The sequence below is a fragment of the Schistocerca cancellata genome, chromosome 3 (assembly GCF_023864275.1).
Source record: "Schistocerca cancellata isolate TAMUIC-IGC-003103 chromosome 3, iqSchCanc2.1, whole genome shotgun sequence".
NCBI classification, from domain to species: Eukaryota; Metazoa; Arthropoda; class Insecta; order Orthoptera; family Acrididae; genus Schistocerca; species Schistocerca cancellata.
The window spans coordinates 884,328,565-884,345,719 of NC_064628.1; the positions used below are offsets into that span (position 1 = coordinate 884,328,565).

General features: G+C 43.1%; 1 protein-coding gene across 7 annotated transcripts in view; it reads right to left on the minus strand.

Moving 5' to 3' along the window:
• The window catches only part of LOC126175951 (cyclin-dependent kinase 11B), a 134,632-nt gene that overhangs the window by 78,716 nt on the left and 38,761 nt on the right, over window positions 1–17,155 (minus strand). For all 7 annotated transcript variants that reach the window (XR_007535627.1, XM_049923037.1, XM_049923036.1 and 4 more), the window contains exon 3: window positions 4,821–4,927. Coding sequence is in view for 6 of the 7 variants with exons in the window: in XM_049923037.1 (XP_049778994.1) it covers window positions 4,821–4,927 (107 nt within the window). In the remaining variant the exon portion in view is untranslated. The remainder of the gene's footprint in view (window positions 1–4,820; window positions 4,928–17,155) is intronic.

Consider the following 17,155-nt stretch of genomic DNA (forward strand, 5'->3'; position numbering starts at 1 on the left):
TGTTAATTTGATGTAGTACGTTAATTAGTGTGCTCACTCTTCGCCCAGTTTTGGTTTTAGACTTTCTTTTAATATGAAAGACAGAGCTTTTGTCGACTCAGTGTAACTTTAATTGTTCATTTATTTGGTAGATGTCTCAGTTTGGTTTTCAGTCATGTTACAGATAGTCACATAGATAGTAAGCCTTGCATGGTCTCGAAAAAGTTGAATCACGAGTTGCATTTATCTGCCACGTGAATTATTTGCTGTTACACAAATGGTCTGGTATGTGGGGCAGTTGGAGTTTGTCACTTTGGCGGACAGGCTGAGATCGTGTGTGTGTTCGGCGTGTTTTCTGCCCTGGCTTGCAGCCTGATCATCTTTGAAATTGTTTGGTGGTTGCTTTCTACTCGTTTGTTCTGAGTACCACCGTATATAAGCCACGCTTCCATCCTTTTGTTAATTATCTGGCCTGTCCGCTGGGATGGACGAGATCTTTTCTTAAGTAACTCAAGCTGAATCATTAGTGTTGTGTAAATTTTGGTTATGAAAGCAATGAACTTAATAGCCTGCTTATGGTGGTGACTGTGTAATCCTTTTGTAATCAGACCTAATTATTATTTTTTAAAAACTGTTTGTTATGTTAATTCTTGCTCCAATCACATAGTTTTTCTGGTTAAAGTCAGTTGTATATTTTCTTAAGAGGACAAAGGTCTGAATTAAATTTTCATATTGTTATCTAATTTGTAATTTTGTAATAATGAAATTTGTCCTGTAGTTGAAATTAAAATTATGTACCAACCATGAGTTTGTCCATCAGCAAAGATCCCTAGCTTCCTATCTCCTTTAAGTAGCTGTGGTTAAATTGCAATTTGGTTTTTCTAGCACGTAATTTGAACAGTAACACAGCTCAGAACAATTTGAAAATGCTGGTACTATGGACGGCCATCTTATTTATTTTGAAGGTTAATAAAATTTTTAAAAAATGAGAAAATCTTGTTTTATTCAACAACTACTTCAACTTTAAATCATAATTTGTAACACAGAAACCATAATAAAATTCTAAAAAGTAATTAGTATTGCCAAAATATTTAAAAAAGGCCATTTTATTAAGAGTTTTCCATGACGCACCTATTCACTTCCCACAGAACACCAGTGTTCCACAGAACACAGTTTTGGAAACCCTGCACTAGGTGGCCCATAAACAGGTTGTCATAGGAAAGAGCCATGCAGGTGCTCAGGACTGTGCTGCAGATCCCTTCGAAGGAAAAGTAGTTATGGGTCAGAATTTAGTTGGTAAAGTGTACAAGGAATGAAGTGGTGGTTTGGAGCCTGAAAGATGTCAATATCGGCAAAGTCATGGCATGAGGGATGTTGGAGTGTAGGGAGGCGGCGTCAACATTGACGAGTAGGGATGCAGGAGGTAAAGGGCTGGGGATTGTGGTAAGTCAGTGAAGGAAGCGATTAGTATCTTTAATGTGGGAGGCTAGATTTTGGGCAATTGGTTGAAGGTGTTGGTCAACAAGAGCATAAATTCTTTTAGTGGGAGCACAATAGCCAGCTACAATGGAGCACCCAGCATTGCTGGGTTTGTGGATTTTGGGGAGCACATAGAAGATGGGTGTGCAGCTTCTTGTTGGGGAGAGGAGGAAGACGGACTCAGCAGAGGGGTTCTGGAAGGATTGAAGGTTATGCTGGACTTCCAGGATGGGATCACTCTGGCAGAGGAATCTGTTGTCAGAGACCTTCCATTACGCAGTCACTGCAGCTCATCATGAAAGTGATGAAGCCTTTGTCTACAAGGAGGATGATTATGTCTGGATCTGTTTTCTGGTTTGTCTTTTCTTCTGCTGAAAGGTTAGTGTTCTTATGAAGGGAGTGGGGGAAGGATGGTGAGGTCAAAATGGAGGTAAGGAATTCCTGGAAGCTAATTAGGGCAAGGTTAGTTTGAAGGAGAGGAGGGTCACTGTTAGATGGTGGTATGAACTGAGAGAGGCAACATTCATTGTTGGGATTAGTTTGGCTTTGATTTGGGGATTGATGGCAAAGAAGTGTATCCATCATAGGGATTGGGAGAAGGAGAGTAGTAAGTCTCTGACAAATCCAACATGGCTAAGATTGGGTGCAGGGCTGAAGGTTAGGCCTGTGGATAGGACTGAAACTTCTAGAAGACTGGGGTTTTTGGTGGAGAGGTTAACAACAGCATTTTGGATTTGCATGGGTTCTCAGTTTTGTGAAGTGTTGGGAGCAAGTTTTGGAAGCTGTGGTAAGTAGAAGAGGTCAGCTAGGCAAGATACGGGTGCTGTGAGGGGTTGACAAGGGACATCCTGCCCATCCTTTCTAAACTGGTGTTCCATCACCCAACTAACTTACAAAACACCCTGGTCCACCTCTATGCGACTCCCATTCCCAATCTCTTGCCACAGATGTGATCCCTTTGGCAGGCCAATGTGCAAGATCAGCCCAATCCGCTCACTCAGCACTTCCTATTCCAATCCTATTACAGGCTTATCCTACTCTATCAATGGCCAGGCCACCTCTCAAAGCAGCCACATCATATACAGTCTCTGTATAGCTTTTTATGTCAGTATGACTGCCAACCAGCTGTCCACAAGGATGAATGGCCACTGCCAAACTGTGGCCATGAACAAAGTTGACCAGCTGGTTGCACAACATGCAGCTGAACACAACATGCCCAATTTCTATGGCTGCTCCACAATCCGAGCTATTAGGACCTTCCCTCCTGCTTCTCTCTAAAGTACACAGATAAGTGTTACCCTTATAACACACGCTCCATTTCCGTAATCGTCCTGGCTTCTATCTCAGGTAACCTATTGTCCTCACACCCCCCACCTAACAGTTTTCCCTTCCAGAACGAGATTTTCACTCTGCAGTGGAGTGTGCGCTGATATGTAACTTCCTGGCAGATTAAAACTGTGTGCCGGACCGAGACTCGAACTCGGGACCTTTGCCTTTTGCAGGCAAGTGCTCTACCAACTAAGCAACCCAAGCATGACTCGCAACCCATTCTCACAGCTTGGTAGAGCACTTGCCTGCGAAAGGCAAAGGCCCGAGTTCGAGTCTCGGTCCGGCACATAGTTTAAATCTGCCAGAAAGTTTCAGTTTCCCCTTCCTTTGTCCCCATGTTGCCTTCAGCTTGTGCCACTTTCAACTAGCTGCTACAATTGTGCCAGCTCTTATCCCTGCCACACCTCCCTCCTGCATTCGTAGCCGGCAAACCGACCACCTCCCTCCGAGCTGCTAGCCACCCATCAGTTCATACCACCATCTAACAGTGACCCTCCTCTCCTTCAAACTAACCTCGCCCTAATTAGCTTCCAGGAATTCCTTACCTCCAGTTTGACCTCACCATCCTTCCCCCAGTCCCTTCATAAGAACACTAACCTTTCGGCAGAAGAAAAGACAAACCAGAAAACAGATCCAGACATAATCATCCTCCTTGCAGACAAAGGCTTCATCACTTTCATGATGAGCTGCAGTGACTGCGTAATGGAAGGTCTCTGCCAACAGATACCTCTGCCTATAAGCTCTGCCAGAGTGATCCCATCCTGGAAGTCCAGCATAACCTTCAATCCTTCCAGAACCCCTCCGCTGAGTCCGTCTTCCTCCTCTCCCTGCCTGCCTTTTCCTCTACCCAATCCACCCAAACCACAACCAGTATACCTGCCGAAAAATAGCATTGGACAGTTAGTCCAGCCATCACCATGTTGGGGCATAGGAGTGGTGTGTGTTTCCTGTGTGTATTTTACTCTGGATTTCTAAGGATAACTATATAAGGTAGCAAGTTTTCTTTCTTCTGTGTGTGTGTGTATTGACAACTCAATGCTAAAGGTTTACACAACTCAAAAAATGCCCCTTCAGTGATCAATGAAGTGAACAAACCTTGGTGACAAATTGTCCTGAAGTTGAAATCACCTTTCAACTATCTGAGAGTGGTGGGGCGACTGTCTTCTCGAAACACTAATAGCATTTCCACAAGGCTCCAATCTACTGTTACTCCCCAATAAAGTTGTGTTGTAAAATTGTTTGCCATTCTACTATTTTCTAACGTGATTGTGATAGCTTTTGATGCTAACTAATCAGCACTAACTGCAAAAGTATTAAAAGAAACTTTAGCATTTCACTACAGCATGTATTCAGACATGTCTGAACACAAACAACTGATTGTTACTCGACTTCTCGGAGCCAAAAGTTGCAGAACATTCCTCACACATTTTAAAATCAGCTGTATGACTACATAAGCCAGCCTTCCACAATACAATTATGCGTCCATTCTTTAGTTATTCTACTTTAAATATAATTTATATGGAGAAGATAATTTTCTAAATATTCAGATAAGTTTGTGGTTCCAATTTTCTGGTACTGAGAACTAACTTAGCAGCATTTATCAGGCAATATGAGGAATAGTCTTAGACATAACTACAGTCTGGACACACGAAATACAATTTGATGACCTTCAGAAATCATAATTTTATCTTGTATATGTGAATTACCATGTGTCAAAATTTTTAAAAGAAACAAATCTCTAGGATGCAACTTAAATGCATGATACAATCATTTCATACGATTAAGTTTTTTCATGTCTCTTCATTACATGCATAAAACCTCAGACAAACACTGGAAAATGTTTATTCTGTGAGGTATCAGTATAATAAAATTTTAACATGGATTGAAATCATTTTGAAAGATCAGCACATCTGGGTACAACTAAAATTGATAAAGTAAGGTGATCAGTAGTTTTATTGGAGAATCAACAACTTTTATTAGAAAAACCGGTGACACTACAGATATTTTAGTCTTCCAAAAAGGTTAAACTGTACCTGTGATGATGTTTCTCTCTGATTCGTTCTTCTCTACGTTCCCTGTGCTCCCTAGATCTGTGATGGGTTTTTCTCCTCGATGACGCATCAGACTTGTTAGGATGAACCTTAAACAAATGTATATGTTAGACATTAGAAGCTGGAGAATTCTCAGAAAGGTATGCAACTTTTCACATGACTGTTAAGTTACACAGCTTTTGTCTAATATTACAAACCAATAAGAGAAAGGTACCACTTAAAACTGTAAATTGTATAACTACAAAAATGTTGTTATGGGTGTGTTAGGCAAACTGATTTATGCAAAAACTCAAGTATAGAAGTTTTGAGGACTATGAGAGGCATGTTACTCAGCTCGGCTTTACCCAGTGGACAAGAAAGCATTCTCTCCCTCATCCTACCCCCCCCCCCCCCCAATTCTTTTTAAGATCATTATCTTTTCTCAGACAATGCATTTGCCCACAATGGTCTTATGTTGAATAAGGCAGGTGTGGCAACAATTCGTGCCTTAGTTCATGTAGTTCTGCCATGGCGACGGCACGTGTGTGGGCACGCATCAAGAATCGCAGCACCCATCTTGCAGATAATTTTTTCATTTCTAATTCTTCAGTTAAAATGTGAGATACCCTTTCAGATGATATCTGTCAAGCTTGAGCAATTTCATGCACTTTCAATTGGCAATCCTCCATGACCATTTTGTGCACTTTCACAATGATTTCTGGAGTAGTGACACATCTTGGCGGACCACTGTGCGGACCATCATCTTAAGCTCTCCTGATCAAATTTAAATTCATTTGCCCTCTTGGCAACAGTTGGATATGAAGGAGCAGAGTCCCCCAGTGTATTCTGGAAATCGGCATGAACGTCCTTTCCTTTCATACCTTTCTTTACGAAGTACTTAATCACTGCTCGAATCTCGATTTTTTTCATCTTCTCAAATCACTAGGCAGGAACAACAATAGAGCCACATCACCTATAAACCTCTCTTCCAAGAGCACTCACGTGGCACGTGTTTACAGGCAACAACAGTCCAATGAATATCACGTGAACAGCTCATTGCACTAGCGCTGACCTCTCGTGGTAATTTCGAGAACTTTTCAAACCGCCCTCACACATGGCAAATAGTCTGATTCTCAGCCCCACAGTCACAACTAGGAGAAGTTATTTTCTTACACATCTGCAAAGAGTTGGCATGCCGTACATTGCTGGTTCTTATTTGGTTAATAACTGACCAGATCTTGTGTTGCAATTCAAAGTCAGGTGACTTGGTCAATAAGCATGGCATCTTAGGCTGTTCTGTCACAGCATTATCCTGCCACACTTTATGTAAGTCAAAAAAGATGGCAACCAGGCGTTGGCGTCTGGAAAAGGTTGTTCGGATGACAGACTCGAGGGACACGAGATTATCAAGGGCAGAGCGACCCTGACGAAAGCTGCCCTGACATGGAGCCAGTAGGCCACGTGACCCAACCACCGGCACACCATACATTCCAGAAGCTTACAAAGAACGTGGATGAGGCTGATGGGCCAATAGCTGTCAACATCAAGCAGATTTTTACTGGGTTTGAGCACTGTAATGATGGTGCTCTCCTGCCATTGTGATGATGATGTTTGGTTTGTGGGGCGCTCAACTGCGTGGTTATCAGCGCCCGTACAATTATCCAATCTTTGCTCAGTCCAATTTCGCCACTTTCCTGGATGATGATGAAATGATGAGGACAACACAAACACCCAGTCATCTCGAGGCAGGTGAAAATCCCTGACCCCGCCGGGAATCGAACCCGGGACCCCGTGCTCGGGAAGCGAGAACACTACCGCGAGACCACGAGCGGCGGACGTCCTGCCATTGTGATGGGAAGATGGCATCGCACCAGATCCGGTTAAAGATGATGAGGATATGTCGCTCGTAGTCAGATGAGAGAAGTTTAATCATCTGGCTGTGGATCCGATCAGGCCCAGGAGCTGTGTCGGGGTAATGTGCAAGGGCACTGTGGAGCTCCCACTCTGTAAATGTGGCATTATAGGATTCACTTTGGCATGTGGTGAAGGAGAGGACTTTCTCTTCCAGCCGCCGTTTGAGAGTGTGAAAGGCTGGGCGGGGAGGGGAGGGGAGGGGGGGGGGGGGGGTGTAATTCTCCGATGCAGAGGCTCGAGCAAAGTGCTCGGTAATTGCATTTGCATAGGTATATAACAAGCCATTTATGGTAACACCGGGAACAACTGTTGGGGTCTGGTACCGGAAAATACGTCTGATCTTTGCCCAGGCTTGGGAAGGTGACGTATGTCACCCCATGGTCGAGACGTGTCTCGACCAATACTCCTGCTTCCGTCTTTTGATAAGTTGGTGAACGCGCGGGCACATACCCGTTTAAAGGCTATGAGGTGCTCCAGGAAAGGGTGCCACTTATACCACTGTACAGATTGCCGACACTCCTTAATTGCTTCAGTGACTTCTAGCAACCACCAAGGGACTGCCTTACACCGGGGGCACCCTAAAGAGCGAGGGATCGCGTTTTCTGTCACAGAAGCAATTGTTTTTGTGACCTGCTCAACCATCATATTCATGTTACCGTGTGGGTACTGTGTCGGCAGAGGTGCAAGTTTCCCAGATCGCCTTGTTTAAAGCCCATCTGGGCAGGTGTCCATGGGCCTGACACCAGGGCAGTTACAGGAAAATGGGGGTCACTACTACACAGGTCATCATGTTCTCTCCTATAGATATATGGGAGAACCCCTGGGCTGCAAATTGATGAATCAATGGCCACGTAACTACCATGAGCTACACTGAAATGTGTGGCAGCCCGTGCTGGGTATCAGGTGCAAAGAAGTCCATGGTCATCGTCGACGCAGAAATCGACACTGCATAGTGCATGGTGGAAAACGCACCCAGGAAGGTGTCCTCACTCCAGAGAAAGCGAATGAGCGGGACTGAAATGCGACGATGAGAAAGTGGGCCAAAGACCTCAGTGCACAATGGACATGATGCACCATGTAAGGCGCCCTTCCCCAATTGGCTTGCTCTTCAGGAAAATTTCGAAGACTGGAGGTCAAATCCTACAGGGGACCATCACATAAAGGCCGAGACATGTGAAACTCCTTTTAGTCGCCTCTTACGACAGGCAGGAATACCTTGGGCCTCTTCTTACCCCGGACCCACAGGGGGAGGAAACGTAGGAGTGGTCGTCAAAGGAAGGAAGCAAAAGGCAAATTCTGGAAAACCTAGTGTAACTAACAGAACTAAAAAAAAAAGGAGATAAAAGTCACAAAAAAGACATCACAGCCAGGTCATTAAAAGATCAGTCAAGACAAGGCATTACAACCAGAAAAAGAATAAAGAGAATAAAAGGGTGGAAAGGTTAGAGGCCAGGCTAGGCCACCGAGCAAGGGCTGACAAAGGACACCAGAAGTGAGGCCAGGGCAGGGGGAGGGGGGCACAGGAGGTGGTCAACGGGGCCAAAAAGCCCTACCACTTTTTTGAGTCATCAGTCCTCTGACTGGTTTGATGTGGTCCGCCAAGAATTTCTCTCCTGTGCCAACCTCTTCATCTCAGAGTAGCCACTGCAACCTACAGCATGTGCTCAATTATTTGCTGAATGTATTACAATCTCTACCGTCCTCTACAGTTTTTGCCATCTACGGCTCCCTTAGTACCATGGAAGTCATTCCCTGATGTTTTAACAGATGTCCTATCATCCTGTCCCTTCTTCTTGTCAGTATTTTCCACATATTCCTTTCCTCTCCGATTCTGCACAGAATCTTCATTCCTTACCTTATCAGTCCACCTTATTTTCACCGTTTGTCTGTAACACCACATCTCAAATGCTTCGATTCTCTTCTGTTCTGGTTTTCCAACAGTCATGTTTCACTACCATACAATTCTGTGCTCCAAACGTACAATCTCAGAAATTTCTTCCTTAAATTAAGGTCTATGTTTCATACTATTAGACTTCTCCTGGTTAGGAATGCCATTTTTGCCAGTGCTAGTCTGCTTTTGATGTCCTCCTTGCTCAATCTGCCATTGGTTATTTTGCTGCCAAGGTAGTAGAATTCCTTAACTTCATCTACTGCGTGGCTGTCAATCCTAATGTTAAGTTTCTCATTGTTCTCATTTCTGCTACGTTTCATTACTTTTGTCTTTCATTGATTTTACTCTTAATCCATACTCTGCACTCAGACTGTTTATTCCATTCAGCAGATCATATAATTCTTCTTCACTTTCATTCAGGATAGCAACATCATCAGCACATCATATCACCGATATCCTTTCATCTTGAATTTTAATTACACCCCTCAACCTTTCTTTTATTTCCATCATTGTTTCTTCAATGTACAGATCGAACAGTAAGGGTGAAAGACTACATGCCTGTCTTACACCCTTTTTAATCCAAGCACTTCGTTCTTGGTTGTCCACTCTTGACTCTTGTACATATTGTATGTTACCTGTCTCTCCCTATAGCTTACCCCTATTTTTTCTCAGAATTTCAAACATCCTGCATCATTTTACATTGTCAAATGCTTTTTCCAGGTCGATGACTCCTATGAACGCGTCTTGATTTTTCTTTAGCCTTGTTTCCATTATCAACCACAATGTCAGAATTGCCTCTGGTGCCTTTACGTTTCCTAAAGCCAAACTGATCGTCATCTAACACATCCTCAATTTTCTTTTCCATTCTTCTATGTATTATCTTTGTCAGCAACTTGGACGTATGAGCTGTTAAGCTGATTGTGTGATAATTCTCACACTTGTCAGTTCTTGCAATCTTCAGAATTGTGTGCATGATATTTTTCCAAAAGTCAGATGGTACGTTGCCAGAGTCAAACATTCTACACACCAACCTGAATAGTCGTTTTATTGCCACTTCCCCCAATGTGTTTAGAAATTCTGATGGAATATTATCTACCCCTTCTGTCTTATTTGATCACTGAGCTGTTCCTTATTGCTTCAAACTATCTTGTCATTCCTTAGTACCTCCGTATCCCACTTCTTTGAGTTTAAGATAAACTTGAGACTGCTCTTCATCACTACTACATTATGATCTGAGTCTATATCTACTCCTGGGTATGCCTTTACAATCCAGTATCCTGATTTTGGAATCTCATTTGGAATCAATTTAAATCTTCCCATATCAACCAACCTTTTCCAAGTATACCTTCTCCTCTTGCGATTCTACCCAACAGGGCATCTCTGTCTGACCATGATGTAATCTAACTGGAATCTTCCTGTACCACACAGCCTTTTTCAAGTATACCTTCTCCTCTTGTGATTCTATGACGCAGGGATGAATAGAAACCACCTTTGTGGGCAAAACTTAACACCACATCAGCTGCTTTGGCATCATCTGCTAGCACCAGAGGGAGCATGTCAGAAAGATTAAGATGCACCTCAAAGCAGCCAAATTAGGGTACCCTACATCTACATCTATACTCTGCAAACCATCGTGAGGTGCATGACAGAGAGTACGTCCCGTTGTACCAGTTGTTAGGTTTCTTCCTGTTCCATTCACGTATCAAGTGTGGAAAGGTTGATTTTTGTATATGTCTGTGCATGCAGTAATTATTCTAATCTTACCCTCTTAATCCCTATGTGAGTGATACATTGGGGGCCTATGAGTAAGTGGGCCACCGTCAGGTGGGCTCCAGATCGGCAATGAGGGGGACCCTAATGTTGGAGAATGTGGCCATGAGTCAGCCAAGTTTGGGCAATGTGGAGTCAACAGAGGATGGTGGATTCCCTGTGAGAAGCACACAGGGAAGACTGCCATGTAGCTGTGGTCTCCTTAATTGTCCTCAGTTTGTTTGGGGGTGATCAAGCCAGACTATTCCAATTTCCAGACTTCCAGCAATTGATGGCGTATAACCGACTGATGGTCTGGTTCTGGGACCTCCTTTTCCAGAACTGGAATCCTGGTGGCCAGCTTGGACAACCAGTCAGCTCACTCATCTCCCGAAATCCCCACATGACGGGGGTCCAAATGAGAATGACTGGCCATACAGCTTGGTGGACGTCAGAAACAAGATCCTGCAGAGCAGTAACCAGTGGGTGAGGAGAGTAGCAGTACTCTATAGCCTGAAAGCTGCCAGGGAGTTACTACTGATTAGGATACTCTTGCCAGTGCAAGAATGAACACTGCTAAGGGATAGTTTAATAGTCATCAATTCAACAGTGAAGACACTGCAGCCAATTGGCAGACAGTGGAGTTCACTCCACCATGCATGTGTATATGCAAAGCCTGTTCATCCATTGCTTCTTAAGCAATCAATGAAGACCACTTCTGAACCAGGATATGTATCAAAGACAGCCAAGAACAGGCGGCAAAAAATCTTGCAGTCAACGGAATCTTTTGGATCAAAGGAGACTTCAAGACAAATCTGAGGTCAGGGCACAAGCCATGGGGGCAGATGCGATGTCTCCCTGACCAGAGACGACTGTGGATGAAATTGCAGTTATGAACAGAGACACTACAGGTGTGCAGCAATTGTAAATTCAGTTCTGGGTTGCTGTTGTGGGAGATAGGGCTCCGTTCCATGGAAAAGGACACAGTAGTTAGGACGTTCAAGAAATAAGACTATAAACAGCCGACCAGTTGCAATGGATAAAGAAATCTTTACCTAGGTTTCAACAGATTTAAATCTGTCTTCTTCAGAAGGCGGCAATTTTACATTAGTATGGACTAACGTAAAATTGCCGCCTTCTGAAGAAGACAGATTTAAATCTGTTGAAACCTAGGTAAAGATTTCTTTATCCATTGCAACTGGTCGGCTGTTTATAGTCTTATTACGTGGAACCGTTGCTGCTGCGCAGCTATGTTTAAAATACGTTCAAGAAAGCTACAAATGCATATAGCAGCTGTTATTGGCACCTGACAGGTAATGAACGGACTCCAGCGTTGGCTGGTATGCTGTTCACAGGGCTAGTTCGGAAGACTCCTGTTGCAAGTCGGACCCCACAATGACAAATGGTGTCCAGTATCTGCAATGCTGAGGGTGATTCTAAACCATCTGTAAAACTCCCATAATCAAGACGAGACAAAATCAGAGCTTTGTAGAGTTGCAAAAGGGCAGAGCGATCTGTAGCCCAGCTAGTGTAACTGAGGCAGCGAAGTGTACTGAGGTGTTACCAGCACTTCACTTAAGTTGACGAAGGTGGGGAAGCCACATCTGGGAATCGAAGACCAGTCCCAAAATGTGGTGTGTCTCAACTACAAGTAGTAATTAATCATCCAGGTAAAGCTTTGTGTGTGGGTAGGCAGCATGACGGTGACAGAAGTGCTTACACAAGTCTTGGCAGCCGAAAACCAAAAGCCATGGATGAGAGCCCACGACTGATCCTTTCATATGGCACTCCGCAGGCAATGCTCAGCAACACTCATACCAGAGGAGCAATTATAAAAGCCAAAATTGTCGACATGTAACAAGGGTGATACCAAAGACCCGACGCTAGACCATTGATGGCCACTAGAAAGAGGGGCACAGAGAGCCCTGCAGGACCCTCTTCTCGGATATGAGGGGGACTGCAGGAAACACCCACTTCAACCTGCACATACAGTGTGACGGGAAGTTCTTGACAAAAATCGGGGAGTGTGCTCCGAAGACCCCAATCATGTACCTTAGTAAGGATGTGGTGACACCATGTTGTGTCATAAGCCTTCTGTGGGTTGAGAAAGACAGGGATGAGGTGCTGGCAACATGCAAAGGCTGTCCAGGTGGTGGACTCCAGGTGAAACAAATTATCAGCAGTGGAGCGGCCTTTGCAAAAACTGCCCTGAGATGGAGCCAAAAGATCCAGAGACTCATAGAGACAACACAGCTGCTTGCTCACGATGCATTTGAGCAACTTACAGAGAACGTCAGAAAGGCTGATAACTGTCCATCTCTATGGGGTACTTACCCAGTTTCCATACCAGAACTATCGTGCTCTCTCGCCACTGAGATGGGAGCTCACCCTCATTCCAGATCTGATTAAAGAGGGCAAAGATGTGACACTGACAATTCACTGAGAGATGTTTCAGCATTTGGTTCTGGATGCAATCTATCCCTGGGCCCGTATCAGGGCAATGGGCTAGGGCACTGGAGAATTCCCATTCACTGTGCGGAGCATTATATGGCTCTAGATGGTGGGTAGTAAAAGATAAGCGCATTCACCCCATTGGCTGTTTAATTAGGCGAAAGGTGGGGCAGTAGTTCTAAGTCGAAGATGTGTGGGCATAATGTTCAGTAAAATGTTTGGCAACAGTGGATGGATCAGTATAAATGGCACCATCTAAGGAAATCTTGGTACACCTGTGGGGGACTGGAAGCTGTAGAAATATCTGACTTTGCCCACACCTGTCATGGAGAAGTACATGATCCAATGGTGAAAACATACCATTCTCAGGATTCTTGCTTCTGCCGTTTTATGAGGCAGTGGACAAGGGCAAGGAGTGTTTAAATGCAATGTGGTGTGCCAATGAAGAGTACCACTTATGGCATTGGAGAGCCCATCTATGATCTCTAATGGCCATAGCAATCTCTCAGGTCCACCAGGGTACAATCTTTCGATGGGGGGATCCCGAGGAACAGGGGATGGCCTGGTCGGCCACCAAAAGAATGGCTGCAATTGTACACTAAACAGCCACATCAATACTGCCTTGCAATGGGGAGCTAAGGACGATAGCAGAGGGGAACCCATCCCAGTGAGCATTATGAAGAACGTCCAAGGGAGCAATGTTAAAGGAGGGACAGGAAGATAGGGAAGTGGTCACTACCACACAGGTCATCATGGACCCTCCAATGGATTGACGGTGAAATACCAGGGCTGCAAAAGGAGAGACCAATGGCGAAATAAGTGCTGTGTGCCAAACTTAAGTGTGCGGGGGCACTGAGCTCAAGAGGCAAAAATTGAGTCGTGCCACTGAAGTTTTGGTGTCTTTATTGCAGCCATTGGTCATTTGTACCACCCCACAAGGAGTTATGGGTGTTTGAGTCACCCAAGATTAGGAAAGGTGAGGGTGCTGAGAGACAAATGTAGACAGTACACCCTGGGACGTGACATCATCGGGAGGGACCACTGGAGAATTCAGACTGTCTGAATTTTTTTGGGGCATGAAGTGACCAGGGTGTGGGGATTATGAAAGGAGCTACAGTTTCGCATACACTCTGCGTTGACTGCTATGTCAACCTACTGTTTTACCGTACTACACCATGCTCAGACACCTAACGAAACACTAAATCTTCTGTAACTTTTCTGGTAAACTAAGGTTGTCTTACATATTTCAGAATAGTTTTTGCTGCTGGGTACTTCTGACTGGAGTGACAGCGAGAATTGAGTAAATGAGCAAGCTCTTCTTTCACATGCACCAGATGTGCTCTAATACCTTGTCATATACAGTGAATTTATTTGCAACACAACTTCTGAAGAGGACGTTGTGGAGATTGATGAGTTAATTGCTTGTTTAGGGTATTCAGTAGCAAGATTATTAGCGTTCTTGCTGAAACTGACAGATGTGATTAAAATGTCTAAAACTGAAAAACGAATAACTTGAAAGCTCACTGACCCGTACATACATTGGGCACTCAGGATTTAACTTCGGTGATATTAACTGATCAACTCTCCCAACACCAATGGTTAACGTACTTTAAAATATTACGCGGTTTTTACAGACCTAAGGATCACGTTGTTCAAGTGTGGTCACAGAGAGAGCTTGTGCTCAAAAACAGAACTCAGAAACTTCAGGTTCTCTCTCATGCTCAGAACGATATATCTCATTTTCAATGCAAGTTGAGGGCAAATGTGCCATGTATGCAAACTTTTTTCTTTCCACTTCTTTAGCATCATTTGCAATAATCATGTTGATAGGTTTAAGGTGCAAAAATAAAAGCAAAGATGTTCTTAACACAAAGCACTATACTGCTCTTCGACATAGTAAATACTGAAATATCAGGAAAGACTGTATGAACGTAGTAACACACTCCTGAGGTCCCCAAGCCTCCACAAGATCAAAAATCTTGCCAACTAGATGAGACTTGCATACAAACGTTGCTGTATTGCTGACTCTAGGTGGTTTATGTTATTAATGATGGGATGGTATCTCCTGAATCCTCACTGGTAGCAAGTACGAAGTTTGGCTTCAAGAACCTAGAAAAGTTGGCAGTTCACAATACACTGCATTCCTAAGCAGCTGCCAAGCACAATACCACAACCACTGTGTTTCAGAGTTCATGAGTGATACTAGGATCCATGAATTGGGTTTCCAAGATGTGTTTAAACTGGGTGAGGAGGATCTCTCTGGTCATCTCTATGAGGTGCTGAAATTGGCATAAGAGACTCAGTCACGACCATGTGTTGCATGACAAGATACAGATGGTCTTGAAACCAGTTCACAAGAAGTTGTACACAAATGTTTGTCACAAATTCCCAGTGTCTTTATCAGGAACAGCTGTGGCCTCTCTACCAGAGGCCGTCAGTCTACAGATGTGTAGCACCATTATCTGTGTTATACATACAGGTTTTGTCAGATCATGAAGTGAGTCTACTAGTAACTACTGTGATGCAACATATCACTTCAGGGAAAGTGATGTGTTGGACCACAGCTATCTTGCCAATGAATGATGATTGTGAGATTTGGAAGTAATTTTCGTGTTAGTTAAGTAGTCCATTTCAACTAGCATACTGTGGATGGAATTTTGTGTTTCTTATATGCATGTGCCCAAGTTAGGGGCAAACACAGCATATATGCCAGATGGGACAATGACAGCAGTCTTTCCACAAGTCGCAGCACTTGGTGATTGGCAGTTTCCTCTGTGCCACTGCCATCCCACCAAGAAAGTGCACTGTGTGCAATAAAAGAGAAGACTGCAATGTCTTCATGTCAAAATAAATGACTCTTTTAGTTTAGTCTGACAGCTATGTACTAAGACAGACAATTTGTACAGACACGCATCATCAGAGACAGTTCTGTAAATGTATAATATATGGAGTGATTCCGTGATGTTTTGGAAAGCATAATATATGTACACACATCAAAGAAGAACTCTATATAATTTGGTAGAACTCAGTTTCTCAAATGGCATTTCAGCTAGCACAGTGGGGACAAAGTCTAAAGATATATGTTAAAGCGACAGCCCTCAAATACTTCTGTGCTACAAAAGTGAGGAAATTTTAAGAAGACTAAATCAAATACAAATTTAAAAAAAATACATTTGAAAGAAGTTATCATGATGATAAATCGATGTTGCTTTTAACAATAAAGTCAACAGTGGACACTAAGACACAAGGTACAAATTAAATAACTGCACTGGAACGAAAGACATTTTAAGATGAATTTGGTAGTTGAGGGAAAAATATTAAATTCATAGGAAACAATTACATTGAAGAACATTGCGTTATTCCATGAGTCGGAAGATGGTCAACTGCATCTACAAAGGTCTACAACTGGGTCATTATCTAGATGACACCCTAGTAAATGACTGCAGTCATGTCTGTGGCTTAACTTCACCTGCACATCAATATCATGATGCCGCAAATTATGCAAGAAATTTTGTGAGCTGTACTCAGTGAAAACTGGATTTTATTGTTGTTTATTGTGGTGGTGTGTTTGTTGTGGGGAATTAAGAGTGGTGTGACAATCAGTTTATGGAGGGGCGCTCTAATATAATGTGATATTTCACAGCTGATTTGGACTGATAATAAGCTTATTTTCTGTGTCACTGTATGCCAGTCATGACAAAACGTATGGGGGCGAATATACCAGGTGATTCAAAAGTTGGAGTGTACAATTCAGCACTAATTTAAGTACAGAACTAAGTACTAGAATACATACTCCAAATGCTGATCTAAGCTAAGTACTGAGTTAAGTACTAGGTTAGGTAACTCAATCACTGAATTAAGTACTAAATCAGACACATGAAATAAAAGCTCGAGTAACATATTACTGAGCCTCATAAAGAGAAAAATGAGATCTATATTAAAATATTTATGCTATCCACTTTAAACGAGGAGTTGCATAATGGAAAACTAGACAATGTTGATTTAATAATAAAAGAACTTAATAAGCAATCCATGGAAGTAAATAATTATTTGAAACATACTGAAGAATTTGCAGGCCAGGAAGTTTTGGAAGTGCCAAGGCAGGTATCAGACAATACAGCCTGGTTAAATGTTTTAGAACGTGGGAAAGATAATATGATGTAATTGAAATCACATGATTTAATCTTTCAATTTTGGTGGAAGCTAGTAATGAACTATCAGAATTATAGGTAAGATTCAAAGGAGTACTCCCAGAAGCGGTTGAAATCAGCTCCTGTGTCAAACAGGGAGATGGACTGTCACCAATTTTGTTCAACATACAGTTGGACGAAAT